Below are 24,209 nucleotides of genomic sequence, written 5' to 3'. Positions count from 1 at the left end.
CTTCCAAGGAGTAAGGGTGTTTTAATTTCATGGCTGCAATCACCATCTGCAGTGATTTTGGAGCCCCCCAAAATAAAGCCTGACACTGTTTCCATTGTTTCCCCATCTATCTGCCATGAAGTGATAAGACCAGATGCCATGATCTTCGTTTTCTGAATGTTGAACTTTAAGCCAACTTTTTCACTCTCCTCTTTCACTTTCATCAAGAGGCTTTTTAGTTCCTCTTCACTTTCTGCCATAAGGGTGGTGTCATCTGCATATCTGAGGTTATTGATATTTCTCCTGGCAATCTTGATTCCAGCTTGTGCTTCTTCCAGACCAGCGTTTCTCATGATGTACTCTGCATATAAGTTAAATAAGCAGGGTGACAATATACAGCCTTGATGTACTCCTTTTCCTATTTGGAACCAGTCTGTTGTTCCATGTCCAGTTCTAACTGTTGCTTCCTGACCTGCATATAGGTTTCTCAAGAGGCAGGTCAGGTGATCTGGTATTCCCATCTCTTTCAGAATCTTCCACAGTTTATTTTTTCTAAAGGCTGTTTCCTCTGCTAGAAATGTTCTTTCTTGGCTCACTCCTTTAGATTTTCTAAAATTCAATGAATTCTCTAGACCCACTGTGAATATCCTACTTAAAACTGCAAACTACTCACTTCTAGAACTCTCAATGCCCCTTATCATGGCCATACTTTAAAAATGTCTTCTACAGCACTTATCACCGTCTAATGCAATATAAAACAACACTATGTTTTGCAACATAATACACTATAATGTGTATACATATGCATATAACATATATGTATATACCATATGCAGTATTTTGCACATATTTATTAATTTGTTTATTGTTCATTGTATCTCCTTTCTAAAATGTAAGCTCCACTAGAACAGGGATGTATACTAAGAACCGTATCTTGCACACAGTAAGCATTCAATACATATTTGCTATTAAATGAATAGCCTATAATACAATCCAAATTTATCATGGAAAAACTTTAAGCAAGGGATTTCATCAACATGAATTTGAATTAGTCATTTATATAGAGCTCAAGTGATCAGCATAAACTCCCTCCCAAATATTTAGCATGATGCAAAAATAAAAACTCCCCTTCAGTTGTTCTTTATTCAGTTATTATTCACACAAATGCTACTCCCCTCAACTGTTCATTATTCAGAAAAAATGTTATTATTCTCCAAGATGGTGTAGTGAGAGTGAGTGGAACAAGAATACAGTAAATCACTATTAAGTGGGATGCTCCAAGATTGGATGCAATAATGGTGCCAATTTAGTAGCATCTGCTACAGGAAAGAAATTTTGAAGTAACTAAGTATAACAACCTCTTTAACGTCCTAATACAAATAAGCTAATTACAAGTCTGTAGATAGTAGACTTCTCTGAGAACTAATTATTCCTGCTGAGTAGTAAGGCAATCATTCATATGAAGGAAATATAGCTTTTCTTAACTTTAAAACTTTCCAAGTTTCTTTTGGTGGTGAGAGGAAAGGGCTAGATAAGCCACTATTATTTAAACAACTTTGAAGCTAACTTTTTTGGTGATTTCAGAGAAAAGTTACAGAGAAAGTTGCAAGCTTGAGCCTAATGCTACAATGTGGAAAATGCAAATGAGCAAAAGAATGCTCCACCTCTCTAAAGACTAGTCAGGCACAAGGCAGTCTGAAGCAGGCCTCCGCAGTGTGTCCTGTCTGGTATGAGGACAAGTGTTATCTAAAGGGTCAGTTCAGTTCCGTTCAGTTCAGTCTCTCAGTCGTGTCCAACTCTTTGCGACCCCATGAATTGCAGCACGCCAGGCCTCCCCCAGTAGTCATGTATGGGTGTGAGAGTTGGACTGTGAAGAAAGCTGAGCGCCGAAGAATTGATGCTTTTGAACTGTGGTACTGGAGAAGACTCTTGAGAGTCCCTTAGACTGCAAGGAGATCCAACCAGCCATTCTAAAGGAGATCAGTCCTGGGTGTTCTTTGGAAGGAATGATGCTAAAGCTGAAACTCCAGTACTTTGGCCACCTCATGCAAAGGGTTGAGTCATTGGAAAAGACCTTGATGCTGGGAGGGATTGGGGGCAGGAGGAGAAGGGGACAACAGTGGATGAGATGGCTGGATGGTATCACCGACTGGATGGACATGAGTTTGAGTAAACTCCGGGAGTTGGTGATGGACAGGGAGGCCTGGCATGCTGCGATTCATGGGGTTGCAAAGAGTCGGACACAACTGAGTGACTGAACTGAACTGAGGCCTCCCTGTCCATCACCAACTCCCGGAGTTCACTCAAACTCACATCCGTCAAGTCGGTGATGCCATCCAGCCATCTCATCCTCTGTCGTCCCCTTCTCTTCCTGCCCCCAATCCCTCCCAGCATCAGGGTCTTTTCTAATGAGTCAACTCTTCGCATGAGATGGCCAAAGTACTGGAGTTTCAGCTTTAGCATCAGTCCATCCAATGAAGATTCAGGAGTGATTTCCTTTAGGATGGACTGGTTGGATCTCCTTGCAGTCCAAGGGACTCTCAAGAGTCTTCTCCAACATCACAGTTCAAAAGCATCAATTCTTCGGTGCTCAGCTTTCTTCACAGTCCAACTCTCGCATCCATACGTGACTACTGTAAAAACCATAGCCTTGACTAGATGGACCTTTGTTGGCAAAGTAATGTCTCTGCTTTTTAATATGCTATCTAGGTTGGTCATAAAGGGTCAGTGTAGGGCTATATTTCCGCCTGCAGTTTAATGGGATTTCAAAAAACAGTATAAAGAATTTATGTGGTTGGAAATGAAAACCTATCAAGAAAGGTTCACAAATTTAGGATGATCCCCTCTGAGAAGAGAAGAGGACATTTCTTGTCTTTAACTCTAGCTCTTAAGATTATTTTGTGCAGCATCCTACAATTTACATTTTGTTTCCAGATACATCATCTTGTTTGTGACTAAGCTGGTTAACAAGTTAGATAATAAGAAAATAATCAAAATGAGTTTTTCCATTTTAAATGAGTTTTAAACATAATTTTAAATAATTTTTATAAGTATAGACTTCAGATATATTAAATTTCAAAATTATTATCAAGGCATAAAGACTTTAGCTTTTTATTACAAAGCACAGATGGTCCTCAGTTTTAGACATGGTTACAGTTAAGGGGAAATACAGCAGAGCTAGCTGACTGGCTGTGCCTTCAGGAAGCACAATCTGTCCCTGGAAGTGTCCACAACTCAATTTCATTGTAACAAACCCCTTGGCAAGCCTGAAAGGAGTATTCTTCCATTATAGTTAATAAAATTGCTTCCTGTTTTATAAATATTCAAGGATTTTGTGACACAATAAAAGGAGAGAGAGAAATACATCATTACAGTAAAATGTTCTGATTATTATCACCAAGTCTGCACAGTCTACTCTGGGAATAAACTCAATTTCCCTGCGGTGGAATCAGAGATGGTCTTATGAGAGAACTGCATCTTAAAGAAAAAATAATCACAACACCAGAGGACAGGAATAACAGGAGAATTGGAATATTTGATTCAAATTGTAACTAAAGTACTAGTATTTTCTATTTTGAAACTTTTTAATCCATAAAATTAAAATGTAAGACTAGGTATTTGATGCATTTTAAATTTTAAAATCATACATTAAGGAAAATGAAAAATTACAAAAATTTAAATATAAATCATTACCAATATCAGTTGCTGGCAGGTAAAACAAAGTGTTACAAACTAACATAAACACTATATGAAATAAAGAAAATGTAACTAATGATGATAAATAGAAGATGACATGTAATTTAAAAGAAAGATGTCTCTTTACGTGTGTCAATTGGTCTTTATTAGATAGTGAACTGATTTTTGTGTACATTTTTTCAGCTGCTGAAAAAGCTCTGATTCTAAACTAGTTGGAAGATGATATCATTGCTATTAGCTAACTTCAAACATTTCCTTTTTACTCCATCTTCAAACGATCTCTGTCTCTGTCTCTCACTTACTTTGAGGAAACATTTTTAATAACTATTTCCTCCATGGGTTGCAATCTTTTTATTGACATCAAGCTGTGTTCTCATTCTTTCAGGAGAGGTATCACACGTCTCTTTTGGCTTCTTTAGTCTCATGGGGAGCTTCCACACAGTTTCCTGCAGTAGTTTCAGCACTGGCATTTTCATATTCTATTGGTTCAGAAGTGCCTGGAACTCAAGCATTATTCTTCCAGCAGAAGCTTCTCCTTTCAATTCTCATTAATTCTTCCTCTTAAGAATTATGGAGACAGAGAAGAAGTTCATCTAAGCAAGTAAAACAGATTGATTAGAAACTGTAATGCAATATAATATGTAAATAACTCAAATCATAGAAATTTTTAGAATAATGATTTTATTCCAACAAAAAATACTGATCTTCTGGACCTTAAAATATCATAGTATATGAAACACTAAAATTTAAAAAAAAAGAAACTGATATTGCATTTACTAGCTTAAAAGTGAAATGTCATCCACAGAATACAAGGCAGACATGCAGTTCAGTCCTGGCATTAAAAGAATCACAAATCCAGCAACCTGAAGTAGTTCAAATAGAGATCCAGATCTTTACTATACTCTCTGAAAAAATCCCCAAGGTGAAATACTTATTTAAAAACTTCATCAAAATCCACTTTCTTTATCCCAAATGCCTGGAACACATCAAAAGTCTTCTTTGTTCATTACCAAAGCTCTCAGAACTTCCATTTGAACCCATATGGGGTGAATTTGTGTGTTCCCATTATCCTTTACCTTCCAGAATTACCATGTTATTTTTTCACTTGTAACCCCTTTCCCATGAAGGTCCCCTGGGTCCTCAGCTTAAGGATGGAATGGGAGGTCGAGGGACTTGTTGTTCAGTTGCTAAGTCCAACTATTTGCGACCCCTTGGACTGCAGCATACCAAGCTCCTCTGTCCTCCACTAACTCCCAGAGTTTGCTCAAATTCATGTCTATTGAGTTGGTGATGTTATCTAACCATCTCATCCTCTGCCTCCCTCTTCTTTTTGCTTTCAATCTTTCCCAGCATGAGTCTTTTCCAGTGAATCAGGTCTTCACATCTGGTGGCCAAAGTATTGGAGCTTCAGCTTCAGCATCAGTCCTTCCAATGAATATTCAGGGGTAATTTTCTTTAGGATTGACTGGTTTGATCTCCTTGCTGTCCAAAGGTCTCTCAAGCATCTTCTCCAGCACAATTCAAAAACATCAATTCTTTGGCACTCAGCCTTCCTTATGGTCCAACTCTCACATCTGTACATGACTACTGGAAAAATCATAGCTTTGACCACATAGATCTTTGTTGGCAAAATGATGCCTCTGCTTTTTAATATGCTAAGTTTATCATAGCTTTCCTTTCAAGGAGCAAGTGGCTTTTAATTTCATGGCTGCAGTCACCATCCACAGTGGTTTTAGAGCCCAAGAAAATAAAATCTGTCACTGCTTCTATTTGCCATGGTGATGGGACTGGATGCCATGGTCTTGGTTTTTTGAAAGCTGAGTTTTAAGCCAGCTTTTTCATTCTCCTTTTTTACCCTCATCAAGAGGCTCTTTAGTTCCTCTTTACTTTCTGATATTAGAGTGTTTGCATATCTGAAGTTGTTGGTATTTGTCCCGGAAATCTTGATTCCAGCTTGTGATTCATCTAGCCTGGTATTTCAGGACTTGATGTAGGTCCTATATTCTCTCAAGGAGCAAAACTACATTGAGAAGGAGGAAGACAGAGGAGTAGCCTGAGGACACAATGCTGCGGGAGGTATTATTTTTTGCATTGTTTTTTTTTTTTTCTTTTTTTTTAAATTTTATTTTTAAACTTTACAAATTGTATTAGTTTTGCCAAATATCAAAATGAATCCGCCACAGGTATACATGTGTTCCCCATCCTGAACCCTCCTCCCTCCCCCCCCCCCCGCCCCCCATACCATCCCTCTGGGTCGTCCCAGTGCACTAGCCCCAAGCATCCAGTATCATGCATCGAACCTGGACTGGCAACTCGTTTCATACATGATATTATACGTTTCAATGCCATTCTCCCAAATCTTCCCACCCTCTCCCTCTGCAACAGAGTCTAAGAAACAGTAGGTGTTTATAGAAGGGGCCAAATGGAAAAAGAGACATTAAAAACAGACATTAAAAACACAGAAAAGATGAACTAGAATAACCCACAGATGGAGGTCCTGGGCCTGGGCACATGCTGTTCCTCTCTTGCCCAGGACTCCCTATTTATGCCATCTGGGTGTGTACTGCTTGTTCTTCAGGACTCAATTCAGAAATCAGGTCCTACAGAAAGTCTTACAGGATCCCCCTCCCTGTTTCCATAGCTACTGAGACACATCCTAGGGTGGCCTGTATTTAATGGCTTTGGGCACTCACAGATACTAAGGACCAGGTCTAGTTGATCCTTGTAACGTCAATCTCAGGCAGAGGATATAATGCACACAGTAGCAGGTTCTCATTTAACAATTGTTAAGTAAATGAATGAATATTTTAAGGAGAGGAAGAGGTGATCACACAACCATAAAAAAAACAGGATAAGTCTTCTTTGAAAGAAACTACTTAAAACCATCATTTTTGTGGTCTCTGTTTAACTAAGATAGGAACTCTGCATGCTCCCAAAGAGAAAGTATAAAAGGAACTAAATATTCTACAATTTAAAATGACTGATTCCTAGAAGGGTGGGTTATGGAAGGTAGCCCACTTCAAATCCTAGGTAGCCTACCTCAAATCTTAAATTATGCCCTTTTTCTTTAAGGCTTTAAGATTTACTGTTCCAGAGAGTTAATGTTTTTCAGCAATAGATTATTTCAGATAATATGTATTATCACACAGTTCACATGGGTTAGGAATCAGAGAGTGGCTTAGCTGGGCCCTCTGGGTCAGGGTCTCTCACAAGGCTGCTGTTACAGTATTGGCTAAAGTGAAGTGAAGTGAAGTGAATTTGCTCAGTCGTGTCCGACTCTTTGCGACCCCATGGACTGTAGCCTATCAGGCTCCTCCGTTCATGGGATTTTCCAGGCAAGAATACTGGAGTGAGTTGCCATTTCCTTTCTCCAGGGGAACTTCCTGACCCAGGGATCAAACCTGGGTCTCCCACATTGTAGTCAGACGCTTTACTGTCTGAGCCACGATGAGCTGAGGATGTGGGTGCAGAGGTGATCCTAAGAAGCACAGATGAGGAAATGTGAAAGGTGAGACAGGGGATGGAGAAAAGTCAGGAAGTGTGCTTTACCGAGCAGGGTTAATAAGTAGGTTAGTAATGAGTGGGTTCCCCTGTTAATAGCCTCATTGAGGGTTCAACCCCACTGAGAATCCTCTGAGAAACCATGTGGAACACATCTAAATATTGTCCCTCTGGTGGTGAGGAGGCTGGGGCATTAATTCACCCACTCTATCCACAACTGGTTAAAGATTGTGACCAGGGGTAACTCCCCCTCCACACTTGCGTGCTGCACCTGCCTATAACAGAACAAGCTCCCATGGGGCCAAAGAGAGATTTCAGGCAAAGAAGAGAGACATGGAGCTGGAAGTAAGAAACTCTTAGTGTGTGGAAACCATATTTGTGCTGCACTGAGGACAGCCAAGGGGTTGTGAGGTAGGATACTAACAATGTTTGCTACAAGTAGTTTTCCTTTGGATTCATGGAGAGTCTTATACAGTGCAGGGCTTTTGGTCTTTACTCTCCAATGTTGTCCTGTGGCTCAGCTGGTGAAGAATCTGCCTGCAATGTGGGAGACCTGGGTTCGATCCCTGGGTTGGGAAGATCCCCTGGAGAAGGAAATGGCAACCCACTCCAGTATTCTAGCCTGGAGAATTCCATGAACTGTATAGTCCATGGAGTCGCAAAGAGGTGGACACAACTGAGCGACTTTCACACTCCAGTGTCGTAATTCCACTTTTAAAATCAGTTCAACCCATCAGTAAAGAGATTCACATACCTTCAGTCTGTGATCTTGGGCAAACTGCAGTGGTAGTCTACTTCAATCCCTCTTCTCTCTAGGACACAGTGTCCTGGATACTCTCCCAGTGATCAGCAGTGCAAAGAACAGTTACACACAGCTGAGCAGAGGAAAGGATGGGAGCCTAGGAGATACTGAGTGGGCAGCTTAGGGGAAGACAGAATCTTCCCCACGATCCCTACACTGACCTCTGCCAAAGAAGGGGTGATGGAGGCTTGGGTTACAACTGGTGGCAGTGTGTTTGATGGCTTGTGGCTAAGGATGGGTTGAGGTCAAGAGAAAGGTCATCTATGAAGAATAAAAAGAGCCTAGTAATGGAGTTGGAGAAGTGAAGATGATGGAGAAAATTTGAAATAGCTCTTATTGAAAATGAGAAGACTTTAAAAAACAGGGTTGTTATAGGAGTGGTGCCAGTCAATCTCTAGGGTAGCAGTTTGCCCAGTGGCATAATTATCTGGAACTGGGCTCAGACCCAGGTAGAGATTCACAAGGATGAGTGTCACCTTTGTGGGTTTTTTTCTTACTGGTTACACCATTTATTACAATTTGTCCAACTGGTTACGGATTTTTGTGTCTACTTCTCCAATGGAGAGGCAAAGGGGTGTGTGACTAGACAGAGACCTTCTAACCCCTGACATTCCAGAATTATGTTTTTGGTTAAGTCTCTTTCTCTTACAAGATTACGAGCCTCTTAAGACCATAGATTATGCATTATTCATCTTTGTGTTTCAAATAGCTCAAAATTATGATCATAAATGTTTGTGGAATTATGACGGAATACATTTTAAAGCCTCCAAATTTATTGAACGTACTTTGTGACTTACTTGCTAGTTCAAACTAAGAAACCGAAAAAGTAGAAAAAAAATTTAAGAACCAGGAAAGCCATCTGCTTTACTAATAAATAGGAAGAAAAATATGAAGACTGAGTTAGTCTGAAAACCTAACAACTTAAGACCTTAAAACACAACTTTTGACTTATAAGAAAGTTAAAAATTTAAAACATTTGGCTGGTTAATATAATTGTATGTATATTTAGTTTATTCTCTTCCATAGAAATTAGGAATAGTTTTATGTATGTATATAGAAATAAAGTATACAATTACATAAAACTGTTGTTTAAAATAGTATTATTCACAGTGAGGTGTTAAACTCCTAAGGCTATTCAGTGGTGAGTTCGCAAAACTTACAAAGCAAATATGCCATATGGTCCAGAAATGCGAGTGCTACAATGATTTTTCTTCAGGGAGTGTGGGAAAGGAGCAACCTGAGAAGTAGGTTGGGGTTGATTACGGTTCTCTTAGGAATACACAGCATAGAGAGACGGTGAGGATTTTTCATGTGTCGACTGGTCCAGAGGGTACCCAGATACTTGGTCAACCATTATTTGGGTGTTACTGTGAAGGTGTTTTTGGATGAGATTAACACTTAAACCCTTAGCCTGAGTAGGTTGTTCTCCCTAATGTGAGGGGGTCTCACCCAACCTGCTGAAGACCTGAATACAACAAAAATGTTGAACCTCTCCCAAGTGAGAGAATTCCTCCTGCCTGATGGTCTTTGAAATGGGACATTAGCCTTTTCCCTGCCTTCAGACTTGAGCTGAATCATTGGTTCTTTGGACTAGAACTAGACCACTTACCCTCCTGGGTCTCCAGCTTGCCAACTCACCCTCCAGATCTTGGGACTTTGCAGCTTCTATTATCACAGGAGCCTATGTAGATAGATAGATGGTGGTATGGTCACTAAGTTGTGTCCAACTCTTGTGATGCCATGGACTGTAGTGCACTAGGCTCCTCTGTCCATGGGATTTCCCAGGAAAGAATACTGGAGTGGGTTGCCATTTCCTTCTCCAGGGGGTCTTCCTGACCCAGGATTGAACCTGGGTCTCCTGCATTGCAGGTGGAATCCTGCACTGAAGGCAGATTCTTTACAAACTGAGCCACCAGGGAAGCCTAGATAGATAAATTGATCCATCTATTTCTTCTTGGAAGAATCCTGATTAAAACAGAAGCCAAGAACATATATACCTGATCTGTTGAATTTGAAATGATTCTCTTCCTAAGTCTTCACAAGTATTTATTAATACTAACTTCAGTAATCAAAATAATAACTATACCATTTCCAGACTGGCCTCAAACTGAAATTGACATGACATAAAAATAAATTGTAGAATCCAAGAGGTAGGTAAATTAATTCTCCTTGTATAATTCTTTCCACTTCTCTGTATGCTTGATAATTTTCATAACAAAACATTGATGAAAATAATTTAAAATGCATAGGTTGTGGAAAGTAGAATGTTTATAAAGTAAATAGAATAAAGTAGAACAAAATTCTTACTAGGGTTTTAAATAAACTGAGTTTAATTCAAATACCTCAATTCCAAAACAGCAGTAACAAGATGCCATCTCAGCAGATGACCTTGACCCTTACTTCACAGGTAAGAATACCTTTATGAAATACCCCAAATGTCCAACCACCACTCCTGCAAACTTGCTGTATAAGTATCTCCATTTTAGCTTTCTCTAGCCTCAGAGGATGAGGAGTACCACCTCTTGGTCAAGACCAATCCAGCCATCTTGTCCTTGTTGCTCCATCTCCAAAGTCTTGCTCCATCAGTTAATCCCTCTCTGCTTTTGTTTCTTCTGCTCCTTTCTCATTAATGGTTTCTTCTCCTACAATATGTATGAAATGCTTAAGAAATCTACTTCTCCAAAACATCCCCTTTGTCTCAGATACATAAGATGACTATTAATATTTTACAGAGATTCCTATTTAGAAGAATATTGGGCTTCCCTTGTGAGTCAGCTGGTAAAGAATCTGCCTGCACTGTGGGAGACCTGGGTTCAATTCCTGAGTTGGGAAGATCCACTGGAGAAGGGAAAGGCTACCCACTCCAGTATTCTGGCCTGGAGAATTCCATGGACTGTATAGTCCATGGGGTCACAGAGTCAGACACGACTGAGTGACTTTCACTTCACTTCCGTTTAGAAGATGCTAGGTCTTCCTTGGGTGATGCTGGTCTGTGAAATGCTTGTTACTGATCAGAGACTGAGATAAGGAACTTCCATCATAGTGTAAAGCAACTACTGGGTTGGCCAAAACGTTGAGGTTCTTCCACAAGATCTTGCAGAAAAACCTGAATGAACTTTTTGGCCAACCCAACACCTTAATAAGCATGCAGTTTCATTCAGCTGACTTCTTTTATTTTTTAAGTAAGACTTTCTCAATGAACGAAACAGTGTGTTCGTGTATATTCTAGCACCTTACCTTACTATAGTTATGATCTGGTAATGAACAGTGTGTGGACTGGCACCAGTCAGGAGACTAGTTTGTTTGTGGACTACACATCAAGTAACACGGATTGGAGTGACAGTAATGCAAATCTCTCCACTGAGGCTGGAGAGAGAACTGTCAGAATTAGCTCAGTTTGGTGTTCAGATTATGCTTCTAAGACATAGGTCATGTATGTTTGAATCAATATCTGTCTAGAGCAGTGGCCCCAACCTTTTTGGCACCAGTGACCAATTTTGTGGAAGACAGTTTTTCCACAGACCTTGGGGGGGGGGGGGGGGAAGGCAGGGATGGTTTGGGGATGATTCAATTGCATTACATTTATTGTGCACTATACTTCTATTACTAAATCAGCTCCACCTTAGATCATCAGGCATTAGATCCCGGAGGTTGAGGATCCTTGGTCTGGTCTAGAACAATGTTTATCAAACTACAGATCTTGACCCAAACTTCTAAGTAAGAATTGTTTTGTGGAACTTTTTAAATTTTTTAAATTGAGGTATAGTTTCTTACAAAGTTGTGTTAGTTTCTGCTGTACACTGAAGTGAATCAGCTTTATGTATACATACATCCCTCCTGAACCTCCCCTCACTGCCCCATCCCATCTCACCCATCTGGGTCATCACAGAGCACCGAGCTCAGCCCCCTGCACTATACAATAGTTCACACATGGTAGCATATATATGTCAAACCTAATCTCCCAGTACACTTGATCTTAGCCAAAAGGCCGAGAAGTGACCTTAGCCAAAAGGCCAAGAAGCGAAAAGTAAGAGGTCAAGAGATACATGGAGTAATAGGCAAATTTGGCCTTGGAGTACAAAACAAAGCAGGACAAAGGCTAACAGAGTTTTGCCAAGAGAACGCACTGGTCATAGCAAATACCCTCTTCCAACAACACAACACTCTACACATGGACATCACCAGATGGTCAACACCGAAATCAGATTGACTGTATTCTTTGCAGCCAAAGATGGAGATGAAGCTCTCTACAGTTAGCAAAAACAAGACCGGGAGCTGACTGTGGCTCATACCATGAACTCCTCATTGCAAAATGCAGACTTAAATTGAAGAAAGTAGGGAAAACCAATAGACCATTCAGGTATGACCTAAATCAAATCCCTTATAATTATACAGTGGAAGTGAGAAATAGATTCCAGGTATTAGAACTGATAAGAGTGCCTGAAGAACTATGGATGGAGGTTTGTGAAATTGTACAGGAGGCAGGGATCAAGATGATCCCCAAGAAAAAGAAATGCAAAAAGGCAAAATGGTTGTCTAAGGAGGCCTTACAAATAGTTGAGAAAAGAAGAGAGTCTAAAGGCATAGTAGAAAAGGAAAGATATACCCATTTGAATGCAGAGTTCCAAAGAACAGCAAGAAGAGATAAGAAAGCCTTCCTCAGTGATCAATGCAAAGAGAGAAAAACAACAGAATGTGAAAGACTAGACACCTCTTCAAGAAAATCAGAGATACAGAGGGAACATTTCATGCAAAGATGGGCACAATAAAGGACAGAAATGGTATGGACCTAACAGAAGCAGAAGATATTGAGAAGAGGTGGCAAGAAAACACAGAAGAACTGTACAAAAAAGGTCTTCATGATCCAGATAACCACGATGGTGTGATCACTCACCTAAAGCCAGACATCCTGGAATGCGAAATCAAGTGGACCTTAGGAAGTATCACTACAAAGCTAGTGGAGGTGATGGAATTCCAGCTGAGCTATTTAAAATCCTAAAAGATGATACTGTTAAAGTGCTGCGTTCAGTATGCCAACAAATTTGGAAAACTCAGCCATGGCCACAGGATTGGAAAAGGTTAGTTTTCATTCCAATCCCAAAGATGGGCAATGCCTCAAAGAATGTTCAAACTACTACACTACTGCACTCATATCACACGGTGGCAAAGTAATGCTCAAAACTCTTAAAGCAAGGCTTTAACAGTACGTGAACCGTGAACTTCCAGATGTTCAAGCTGGATTTAGAAAAGGCAAAGGAACCAGAGATCAAATTGCCAACATCCCTTGGATCACTGAAAAAGCAAAAGAATTCCAGAAAAACATCTACTTCTGCTTTCTGATTACAGCTTTCGACTATATAGATCACAATAAACTGTGGAAAATTCTCAAAGAGATGGAAATACCAGACCACCTGACCTGCCTCTTGAGAAATCTGTATGCAGGTCAAGAAGCAACAGTGAGAACTCGACATGAAACAATAGACTGGTTCAGTCTAGGCTGTATATTGTCAATATACAGCGTCAAGGCTGTATATTGTCACCCTGCTAATTTAACTCATATGCAGAGTACATCATGCGAAATGCCAGGCTGGATGAAGCACAAGCTGGAATCAAGATTGCTGGGAGAAATATCAATAATCTCAGATATGCAGATGACACCACCCTTATGGCAGAAAGCGAAGAGGAACTAAAGAGCCTCTTGATGAAAGTGAAAGAGGAGAGTGAAAAATCTGGCTTAAACTCAACATTCAAACAACTAAGATCATGGCATCTGGTCCCACCACTTCATGGCAAATAGATGGGGAAACAATGGAAACAGTGAGAGACTTTTATTTTCTCGGGCTCCAAAATCACCGCAGATGGTGACTACAGCCATGAAATCAAAAAACGCTTGCTCCTTAGAAGAAAAGCTATGACCAATCTAGACAGCATATTAAAAAGCAGAGACATTACTTTGCCAACAAAGGTTTGCCTAGTCAAAGTTCTGGTTTTTCCAGTAGTCATTTAAGGATGTTGAGAGTTAAGAGCATCAAGAAAGCTAAGCGCTGAAGAATTGATGCTTTTAAATTGTGGAGAAGACTCTTGAGAGTTCCTTGGATTGCAAGATCAAAGACTCTTGAGAGTTCCTTGGACTGCAAGATTTCCTAAAGAAAATCAGTCCTGAATTGGAAGGACTGATGCTGAAGTTTTACTTTGGCCACCTGATGCGAATAACTGACTCACTGGAAAAGACCCTGATGTGGGGAAAGAGTGAAGGCAGGAGAAGGGGGTGACAGAAGATGAGATGGTCAGATGGCATTACTGACCCGATGGACAAAGTTTGACCAAGCTCCGGGAGTTGGTGATGGACAGGGAAGCCTGGAGCACTGCAGTCCATGGGGTTGCAGACATGACTGGGTGACTGAACTGAATCTCCCAGTTTATTCAACCCCTTCTTTTCCCCCTACCACCCATGTCCACATCCAATCTGTGTTTCTATTCGTATCATGCAAATAGGTTCATCTACATTATTCTTCTAGATTACACGTATGTGCATGTTATATTTGCATATTTCTGGTAATTATTCAAAACTATTACCTTATCTCTGTGAGTATACTTTTCTTTGACTTGGGACTTGCCATTGACTTGCTCTAGCCAATGGACTGTTAAATGTGACATGAACAAAGGTTTGAAGAATTTTTGTGCAACTGGGCTTACTATTTTGTATCTCTGCCATTTTCCTAAGAAAAATATGCTCAGGCAGGTCCACAAGTATCAATAATAGGAGAGACACATGGGGCAGAGTCACCCAAGCTAGATCCCCCCAGCCAGCATCAGTCTGTATCAGCTAACCACCAACCAACTCACAGACCCACGGGCAAGCCCTGCCAAGACCAGCCATCACACCCAGCTGAGTCCAGCATAGATCAGCTGACCCTAACCAACACACAAAAATCGAGTGAGAGAAATGCTTGCCTTTATATTCCTAAGATGTTCTGGCTGTTTTATTATAAAGAAACAGCTGACTGATACACATTTATATGTCTGTATTGGGTTAACAACATAATGTATATTGCAGTGGGTAACAAAAGGTGTGAAAGCCACTGGTCTAGAAAAGCACGATGTTTCTCTTGTATTCCTTGCTATTTTCTGTCTGGGAGTGGCTGCTTGCAGTAATAAAAAATGAAGGTAAACAGAAAACAGAGCTGAGAGATAAGAAATTAAGTGTGTGTGGTGGGTGTGGGGAGAGACAGAGGCTTAATAGCAACAAGCCTTTATTTTATATTGAGTTTTCAATACAAAATTGGCTGTTTCCTGTTGCTTTTTCTTTTGAGCAACTTTTCTCAAGTTCTCATCAATACAGTGTATGTGTTACTCATTCAGTTGTGTCTCTTTGTGACCCCATGGACTGCGGCCCACCAGGCTCCTCTGTCAGTAGAATTCTCCAGGCAAAGATATTGGAGTGGGTTGCCATTCCCTTCCCCAGGGGATCTTCCCAACCCAAGGATCGAACCCAGGTCTCCTGTATTGCAGGTAGATTCTTTACTGTCTGAACCATTTATTAATACTATGAAGCCCTGGTTTCCACACTGGCATATATCCATTCTGTTTACAATCCATCGCTTTGTAGTGTTCTTAGTTTAAATCACATATAAAATTAAATACTGGAAACAAAGATAGATGTTTCTTCACAATTTAATTCAACCTAGAGTGCCTTCCTGTCCTACCCATTATCATTACATCTCAATCTATAAAATCATAAAGGCTTCACAGAGGCTTCAAATGTTTTATAATTAGTACACTTTAGTTTCAAAACACAATTCATGGCCCAGAAGTAATGAGAATAATTTCTAATAACTGTCTCAGCTCCCATTATTATAAATTTTATACTTAACATGTTTTCAGTACTCCACATTAAGGTGGCTACCTACCAGATGAGGGTTACATGAGTAAGAACTATGGGGTGAATCACCCACAGTCAGGGACAGTAGAGGAGGTAAAGAAGGACCTCTTGAAGACCAACAGAAACATCCCCAGCATTTGGAGCTGGTATAACCAGCAAGTGTTATAGAAGCTACAGTAACAAAAGAGTGAAGGTTATCACCCTAAGAAGTGAAGTAAGAAGACAATCTGCCTTCCTTCTTCTTCTTTCTCCCTGGACTCACTTCAAAGGTCTGGGGAAGGAGGAGGGGAGAGTCCCATACCTATTGCAAACCCCACAATTTCAGCCTACACTAAATAGAATCAAATTACTCTATAACAGTAATAGAGTTAGATCAAGATGTATCAATAGGGGGAAAAAAACATGTACGCAGAAGGGAGACTTTTTTACAGCTACCTTTTAAAAATCTTGTTTACATCCTAATAAATTAAAATTCTTTGGGGAACCTGTTTCTTTGTAGTTTGTACTGAAACATTTTCAAGTTACTTTCTACATTTCCACAAATCAGTCTAGTGTTAGTTTGTATCCATTTCAGAGGTTGACACTTTTAATCTAATCTGTGGATCCACAGATTACCTCACAACTTGGATCCTAGTGTTCCCTATAGACTGATTTTAATGAGTGTTCTTTCAAACACCTTTTTTAAATAAGAAAAATTGATTTGTGAATTCTCTTTTATAATTTGTGAAACCAAGAGAAAGTGAATGGCTTAGTAAAGGATACTCTGTATCAGTGAAGTGTGTCAGTCACTGAGTCGGCCCTACTCTTTGTGATTCCTTGGACTGCAGCCCACCAGGCTCTCTGTCCATGGGATTTTTCCAGGCAAGGATACTGGAGTGGGTTGCCATTTCCTTCTCCAGGGGATCTTCCCAACCCAGGGATAGAACCCGGGTCTCCTGCACTGCAGGCAGATTCTTTTCTGAGTGAGTTACATGGGACAGAGTTAAAATGTAAACTTTAAATTGTCTAGTATTTTCTTCTTATTTAAATTTAGCCAAACAAATCATTAAAAATGTTTGTATGATTTAGACATTTGGCAAAACTGTTTAAATCACCTACTTTTAAAGACTATATACACATTTAAATGTAATTTTCCTAGACAGACAGCAATCTATTTTTAAAGACATGGAAATTTCATAGTCTCCTTCCATAAACAATTCCAGAACTAAAATATTCTTCTAGAAAATGCTCACTATAGCTAACTGCAAAATTCATTCATTAAACAAACATGCACTGTGCACAGGTATTGTACCCAATGCTGAGAATATAAATTAAGACATTGTTACTGCCCTTAAAGAGAAATTCCACTTAACAAAGGTACAAATGTCCACAGTCAAGTCATATGTTAGGTAAAAAAGTGAGAACTTAGAAAGCTCTCCAAAGGTTCAGGTAAACTAAAACAAGTCAGGTGAAATTAAATGGCAATAGAGTCAAATTCATTTGCTGAAGGGGGGGTGGGCGGTGGGGAGGAGAGGGGAAAAAAGGAAAATAAAAAATCTACATGAGTCTAAGTAGGGAGAGACCAGGCTAAACAATAACAAATGTGAAAGCCACGAGAATGCATTTGATTCCAGATTTAGTAACCATGTTCCCAAGAAAGCTAATTTTAGGATGGATTCATAAAAATAAGGTGCAAAGGGGTCCAAGTGTTTCCAATTGACTTTGCAGCAAGTAGCCCTCACAGTGTCGCAGGTGTCCTAAGTACAAACTAGAGCATGTGAACAGGACAATGGAAAAGGTGAAGAATCTGGAAACATACCACTGAAGACTTGTTACAGGATGATGATGTTTACCCTAAAAGAAAAGCCAAAGTGGGACATGATTGTTTTCAAATATTTAAAGGACCTGTGTGACAGAAATTGCTAGCTACCCTTTCAACACTCATTTTTTCCTTCATCCTTATCTATAGAGCCCTGATTTTTAGCAGAGCATTTTGATGGTCCCCAGCCTCCTTGAGGTTAGTGGCCACGTAACTAAATTCTGACTTGATAAATCAGCAAAAGTGGTACGTGGTACTTTCAGAAAATCTCCTTCAAGAGAAGGGGTATGTCCTTCTGCCTTTCCTCCTGTCCTGCTGTGAGGACTGTCATCCTGATGACTGGCCACCCAGCAGCTACTTTGGATCATAAGGGCAAAAGTGACAAACCAGAGCAGTGAAGCCATGGGAAAGGAGCCTGGGCGCCGGACAACTTCATGGCAGTTGTCACTTCAGCCCAGGACTTTCTACTTCTGGATATTTTTACATGAAAAGAAATAATTTTTCATTTTGTTTAAGACACTGTTATTTGGGGTTTGTATGTAGTTGAACTTTGGGTACCAAAAAAAAGGATATTTTCTAAGACTCAGACATCTTTAAAAAATGAAATGATCCGCTTTGTGATGCAGTTACCTATCTCTGTACCTGTTTAAATGGAGGCTGTAAGACAAACATCAGAGGTGGTAAACATTCCAGGGGGTAAAGAAAAAGTGGGTTACCAGACCTCTAAAATTCCTGTCAGCTCTTAAGATTATATGATTTCTCCCCAACTTCTCACTTGGGGATGATCAGTGGCTCTAAAAAACAAAAGCAAAAAAACACACCTCCTTTTTCCTGTTGAAAACATACCTGGACTATGCCCACTAGACTCAGCCCGACACCAAGTAGCACAGTGGTGGGCAGTCTTCTGGCTATGCTGCCTGACTCTACCTTGGAGTTAAATTTACTCCAAGACAGGCACCTCTAAAGTAAAAATAAAGAAGTGTGAAGTGTTGTCACTCAGTCATGTCCGACTCTTTAAGACCCCATGGACCATAGCCTGCCAGGCTCCTCTGTCCATGGGAGTTTCCAGGCAAGAATACTGGAGTGGGTTGCCATTTCCTTCTCCAAAAAATAAAGAACCAAAGAGCAAATCAATAAACTCTTCAGCAAAATTGTTGTCATAAAGACAATCATGAGCCTGGAAATGAATAAACCAGGATCTCTGTGGAGATCCTTCCTGTGTGCCTAGTGTAGCTGGTTAATCAAGATGGAGCTCACAACCACCACCCTACTTCTTCTCCTTTTATGAAATGAGGGTAACACCCTTATCCCCTTTCCATCTTTCCTCTTCCATTCTGTTCTCCAACTTCTAACAGCTGTAACTTTACTTCATTTCCCTCGTTACACTGTCTTCAAATTACTGTTCTGTAATTATAATTACCTGTGCTTTGTCTATTAAGTGATTTTTCATACATTTATTTCCTTGAAACAGTAATACACACATATGGCAGGAGTCCAATTTTGCACAGAACACACAAGAGATAAAGTCTCCCTTTCATCTCAGAGTCTGACACCCCCATCTCTTGAGATAAACAGTTCTCAAGCACTCTTGAGAAATAAGCTGAACGTGCATGTTGTTGTTAAGTTGGCTAAGTTGGGTCCAACTCTCTTGTGATGCCGTGGACTGTAGCCTGCCAGGCTCCTCTGTCCATGGGATTTCCCAGCCAAGAACACTAGAGTGGGTTGCCATTTCCTTCTCCAGAGGCTCTTCCCAACCAGGGATTGAACCCACATCTCCTGTATTACACATTGCAGGTGGATTCTTTACCGCTGGGCCCTAGGAAAGCAAACATGTAAAGGCAGCTATGTATATATTCCTAAGTATTTTCTAGAAGTACTATTATCTTTTATTTAGATCCACAAGCTATTTTGTTGTTCAGTTGCTAAGTTGTGTCCGACTCTGCATGGACTGCAGCATGCCAGGCTTCCTATGCTTCACCATTTCCTAGAGTTTGCTCAAACCCATGTTCACTGAGTTGGTGATGCCATCCAACCATCTCATCTTGTTACCCCTTCTCCTGCCCTCAACCTTTCCCAGCATCAGGGTCTTTTCCAATGAGTTGGCTCTTTGCATCAGGTGGCCAAAGTATTGGAGCTTCAGCATCAGTCCTTCCAATGAATATTCAGAGTTGAGTAGGCACCAAGTATATTCAAATGACCCAGCATCATTTATTCAAACATCCGTTTTTTTTTTTTTTCTCATCACTACAGCATCACCTTTGCAAAATTAAAATGTTGACATAATCATCTGTTTGGGAATCCTATTCAGTTCCATTGGTCTACTTTCTAATATCTGATAGTATAAATCCCCCAACTTCATTCTTGTTCCAGATTGTCTTGGCTGTTTTTGATCTTTAGAATTTCCATATACATTTAAGGCTCAGTTGTCAATTAACTCACACACACCATCTGCTGGGATTCTAGAAGGGATTAGACTAAATCTATATAGATCATTTGGGGAGAACTGACACCTTTACACAATTAAGTCTTCTGATCCATGAGCACAGTATCTGTCCAGCTACTAACACTTGGGTCTTCTCTAATTTCTATCAACAACACAATTTTCAGCACAGACTTCTTATACCTCTCTCATTAGAATTTATTCCTAGATGCAGTGGGCTGGATGGTGCCCCAAAGACATTAGGGCCTAATCCTTGGAAACTGTAAAATGTTTATTTGGAAAAAGCATCTTTGTAGATGTGATTAAGGATCTTGAGAGAGCAGATAATTCTGGATTATTCAGGTGGGCGATACATGCTAGTGGTCTCTATATAACAGCGTGCCTGCATGCTAAATCACTTCAGTCATGTCTGACTCTTTGCGCCCTTTAGACTGTAGCCCGCCAGGGTCCTCTGTCCATGGAATTCTCCAGGTAAGATTACTGAAGTGGGTTGTCATTCCCTTCTCCAGGGGGATCTTCCCAACCCAGTGACCTAACCCACATCTCTTTTTGTCTTCTCACTTGCAGGTGGGCTCTTTCCCACTAGCACCACCTAGGAAGCCCCCTATACAACAGACAAGAGGAAAATTCCAGACACGCAAAGAGAAGGCAACGTGAAGATGGACACAGAGGTTAGAATGACTGTGGCTTCAAGCCTAGGAATGCCAGCAAACAGAAACTGGAAAAGGCAAGGAACAGATTCTCCCCTCAAACCGCTTGAGGGAGCTCAGCCTGCCGACACATCAATTTCAGACTTTTCGTTTCTAGAACTGTGAGAGGATGGACGCATTTTAAGCTACCATGCTTGTGGTAATTTGTCACAGCTGCCACTAGAAACTAACATACTAGTTATTCAATATTTTTTGTGCATTCATATATGGTAAAACTTAAAAAATTTAATTTCCTAATTGTTTAACGGTGGTATATAAAATTAACCTTTATATACTGACTTATAAACTTGCTAAATTCATTAATACTAACAGTTTATAAATTTTATATAGACTATCGTGCTTTTTTCCAAACAACAGGTTTATGTATTTCTTTCTAATCCTTATATTACCTTGCCTTTTTACAGTCACTGGGATGCCAGTACAACAGTGAATTATATCTCTTTTGACATTTTGAATTTGTAACTATGAAAATGTAATGTCTGTTCCAAGGTTAAAATATAATGTATATAATATTAAAAAATTTTAATACAGTAAAAAAACAGTCAAAATAATCAATAGCCTTCTAGTTAACAAATCCAAAAGCCTTTTCTTAAACCCCTCTCGTGACTCTGCATTCTTTGACACTGTTGATGATCCCTTCTTAATGCTTATTTCTTCCTTGCCCAGATTCTTTTTTTCTGCCTCTAACCCCCTTTATAGACATTCCTCAAATTTTCTTAGGCCTTTTCTCTGTCTATACTGTCTTTGTTAACTGTTGGGATATCATTTTAAGGCCTATGATTATTCTTCAGAACTCTTCTCTTCAGGGGCAAAACAGAAACTTGTTTTTCCTTCTTTTAAATGCCATACTCAAACACCCATTCTTCTCCCCAGAGAAATGCAGTATTCCTTGCTGCACTTGAAGAAATTGTGAAATCTTCCCACTTTAAGGGTTTTAATAAATAGAAGTGAGTTACAGAAGTTCCCAAATCTTCACAATATTTTAGTCCTTGATCTACAGACAGAAACTCCTTTCTGAAGAAAAGTGGCTGAAAGGTATTGGAATGCTGGGGTGTTAGAAAGCTGGCTGGCCAAGCAGCTTCAGAGTGATATTTATCTTTGTGAATTCACTCAGTTTAGGGTCTGGCCTTTGTGTTACAGGACCAGAGATGCTGAATCATGATCATTACAACTTGTGTATGAAAACCAAAATACCAATGTGCTAATTCACAATGAAAAAATATAACTGTCAAGGGAAATGATATTCATTTCATTTGGCCAAAATGTTCTCTCCCTGCAGAAAAAATTATACGGGAATTAAAATAACATTTACAACTGTATTTGTTAAGAAAGGAACTAGAATAAAAGGTTTAGTTGTAAGCTTCAAATATTTAATGGAATCTTATCAGGTTTTGATAAGGGAGATGAAACTACCTCTACCTCCAGAACCAGACAGGTTTTTGTATCTGCTCAGGAGACTTTCCCCTTTAGACTGGGGACCTGACAAATATTTACCTCCCATGCTTTTCTTGGCTCAATTCCTGATTTACACGTTCCTCCTTTAGGGATGTTATTTCTTCTTTTTCTGGCCAGAGAGGCTTCTTTCCGATTTGATCCATTCAGTATTGATCTAGAAAAGAAATCTTCCAGGACAATTTTAAGTGTTTGACAAATACCTTACTGTGGACCCCAAACACCGATCTGCATACATCTGCGTACTAAATGTTCACAAGAAATCCTCATTTCTACTTACTGGTGAGCACCCCCCCCAAAAAAAAACCACCCAATTTTTTAAAATGAAGAAAATCCTAAGTAGCCTCCCAAGGCCAGGCAACCTGGCACACAGCAGATGTCCTCAAATCTGGTGAACGAAAAATGCAGTTCCTATTCCTCATGCCTAACGCAATTCAGGAAAGCATTACAGAGCAAATCGCCTGCCAGGCTGGAAACCCCGCTAGACTGCAGTTCTGCGCTCACCTCCGCTTGGGGCCTCTGCCCTCTCCAGAGGTCGGCTCCAAGCCTCGACCACAGGTCAGCGCGCTGAGAAAGCGCCAACTGGGCGAAGATCCCTTCCCAGTTTTTATTTCACCACGGACAACGCCCACTCCCCTAAGTAATGAAACAGAAAAAAACGAACAAAAGAAAGGAAAAGGTGAGACAAGGCCGACTGAGGAAAAGGGTTTTTAAAAACACAACACTGTTTGGTGATATACAGCTGCATTGCTCGGTACTGGAAACTCATCTCGGCAGCCTCAGCCTCTCCAGGAAATCAGGCCCCAGTTCTGAGGCGCAGACCACACAAACTGCCGCGTCCAGATGGTTAGGACCGGGCCCACTCCTTCGGCCGTCCGGGCCTCGGATCCCCAAGGCCGCCCGGCTCCTCCGCCCGACTCCACCGCGAGCAAGCGCGCTTCCCCACCTCGACGCAGGCGGGGAAGCCCTGAAACCCGGCGGCCGACCCTCCGCGGCATCTCAAAAGGGCTGCGCTGCCGCGACGCCCCGCTCAGAAAAGATTAAAGGGGCGGGGGCCGCTCCCGGGCCGCTGAGGCCTCGGATAGGCAAGGACCCTTCCCGCTGGCCGACAGCGTTCCTTCCGCCCTGAGAGGGCAAAAGAGTCCCGAGGCCTGGCGCGCGCGCCTCCGCCCGCGCTCCGCAGCGCCCCCTAGGAAGGAAGCCCGCGAGGCGGCCGCGCCTCTGCGGCGATTTTATTAGCGCTCGGTTGGGGTTGCCCGGCCCGTCGGCGAGCGGGGCTTCCCCACCCCTCCCCCTCTCTCCAGCGCATCCCCCCTCAGCCCTCCCCCGCCCGGCGGCCGGAACCTCCCTGCGGGGCGGAGTGATACCGGCGGCGGCGTAGAGCGCGGCGCGGCCGAGAGGGGCGGCAGGCGGAGGAGGAGGGGAGAGAGGCGGGGCCCGGGCGGGTTGTTGTGAGGCGACTGCGCTACTGCCGGACCGGGGCGGTTATGGCGGCTCCATATTAACACCCTCCTCCTCCTCCTCCTCCGCCGGCGCCGCCGTCTCCTCCTCCTCCTCCTCTCCACTCCCGCCCGCTCTCGGAAGCCATCTCCCCCTTCTCCCCCTTCCCCCTGACGCCTACCACTTCCCCCCTCACCTTTCCCCCTCCCCTCTTCTACCATGCCCGGCATGATGGAGAAAGGGCCCGAGTTACTGGGGAAGAACCGATCGGCCAACGGCAGCACCAAGAGCCCGGTGGGCGGCGGCGGCGGCGGCGGCGCCTCGTCCACGAACGGCGGGCTGCACTTCTCGGAGCCCGAGAGCGGCTGCAGCAGCGACGACGAGCACGGTGGTAGCCTCGAACTCCTCCCCGCCGGCCCGCCTGCCCCCCCCCCCCGCCCCGTCCCTCTCTCCTCCCCTCCCCCAGCCCCCTCCCCTCCCCTCGCCGAGCTCCCGCCCCCCCTCCCCCT

General features: G+C 41.7%; 1 protein-coding gene and 1 long non-coding RNA gene across 12 annotated transcripts in view; one reads left to right on the top strand and one right to left on the bottom strand.

Moving 5' to 3' along the window:
- Nucleotides 1-3,074: 3,074 nt before the first annotated feature.
- Nucleotides 3,075-24,103, bottom strand: LOC113906916. 8 transcript variants are annotated; one of them, XR_003515032.1, is made up of 5 exons: nt 23,207-23,516; nt 22,765-22,896; nt 22,303-22,430; nt 9,588-9,659; nt 3,075-4,268 (listed from the first exon to the last, which is right to left on the bottom strand). It is a non-coding gene; the product is annotated as an uncharacterized LOC113906916 (long non-coding RNA). The 8 variants fall into 8 exon arrangements; XR_003515036.1 differs by lacking the exon at nt 23,207-23,516 and adding an exon at nt 23,628-23,777 and having other exon boundaries at nt 3,077-4,268; XR_003515031.1 differs by lacking the exon at nt 9,588-9,659 and having other exon boundaries at nt 23,207-23,506.
- Nucleotides 23,688-24,209, top strand: part of RCOR3 (REST corepressor 3) — a 53,398-nt gene continuing 52,876 nt past the window's right edge. Inside the window, exon 1 of one of the 4 annotated variants that reach the window (XM_027565673.1) lies at nt 23,688-24,088. In XM_027565673.1, the coding sequence (XP_027421474.1) occupies nt 23,920-24,088 (169 nt within the window). In that variant the 5' untranslated portion in view covers nt 23,688-23,919. Of the gene's footprint in view, nt 24,092-24,209 lie in introns of all 4 variants that reach the window. The other 3 variants (XM_027565672.1, XM_027565675.1, XM_027565674.1) reach the window with 3 other exon arrangements.

The sequence above is a fragment of the Bos indicus x Bos taurus genome, chromosome 16, assembly GCF_003369695.1.
Source record: "Bos indicus x Bos taurus breed Angus x Brahman F1 hybrid chromosome 16, Bos_hybrid_MaternalHap_v2.0, whole genome shotgun sequence".
In the NCBI taxonomy this organism is placed as follows: domain Eukaryota; kingdom Metazoa; phylum Chordata; class Mammalia; order Artiodactyla; family Bovidae; genus Bos; species Bos indicus x Bos taurus.
The sequence above is the reverse complement of the archived record's forward strand: the minus strand, read 5'-3'. Positions and strand labels throughout refer to the sequence as shown.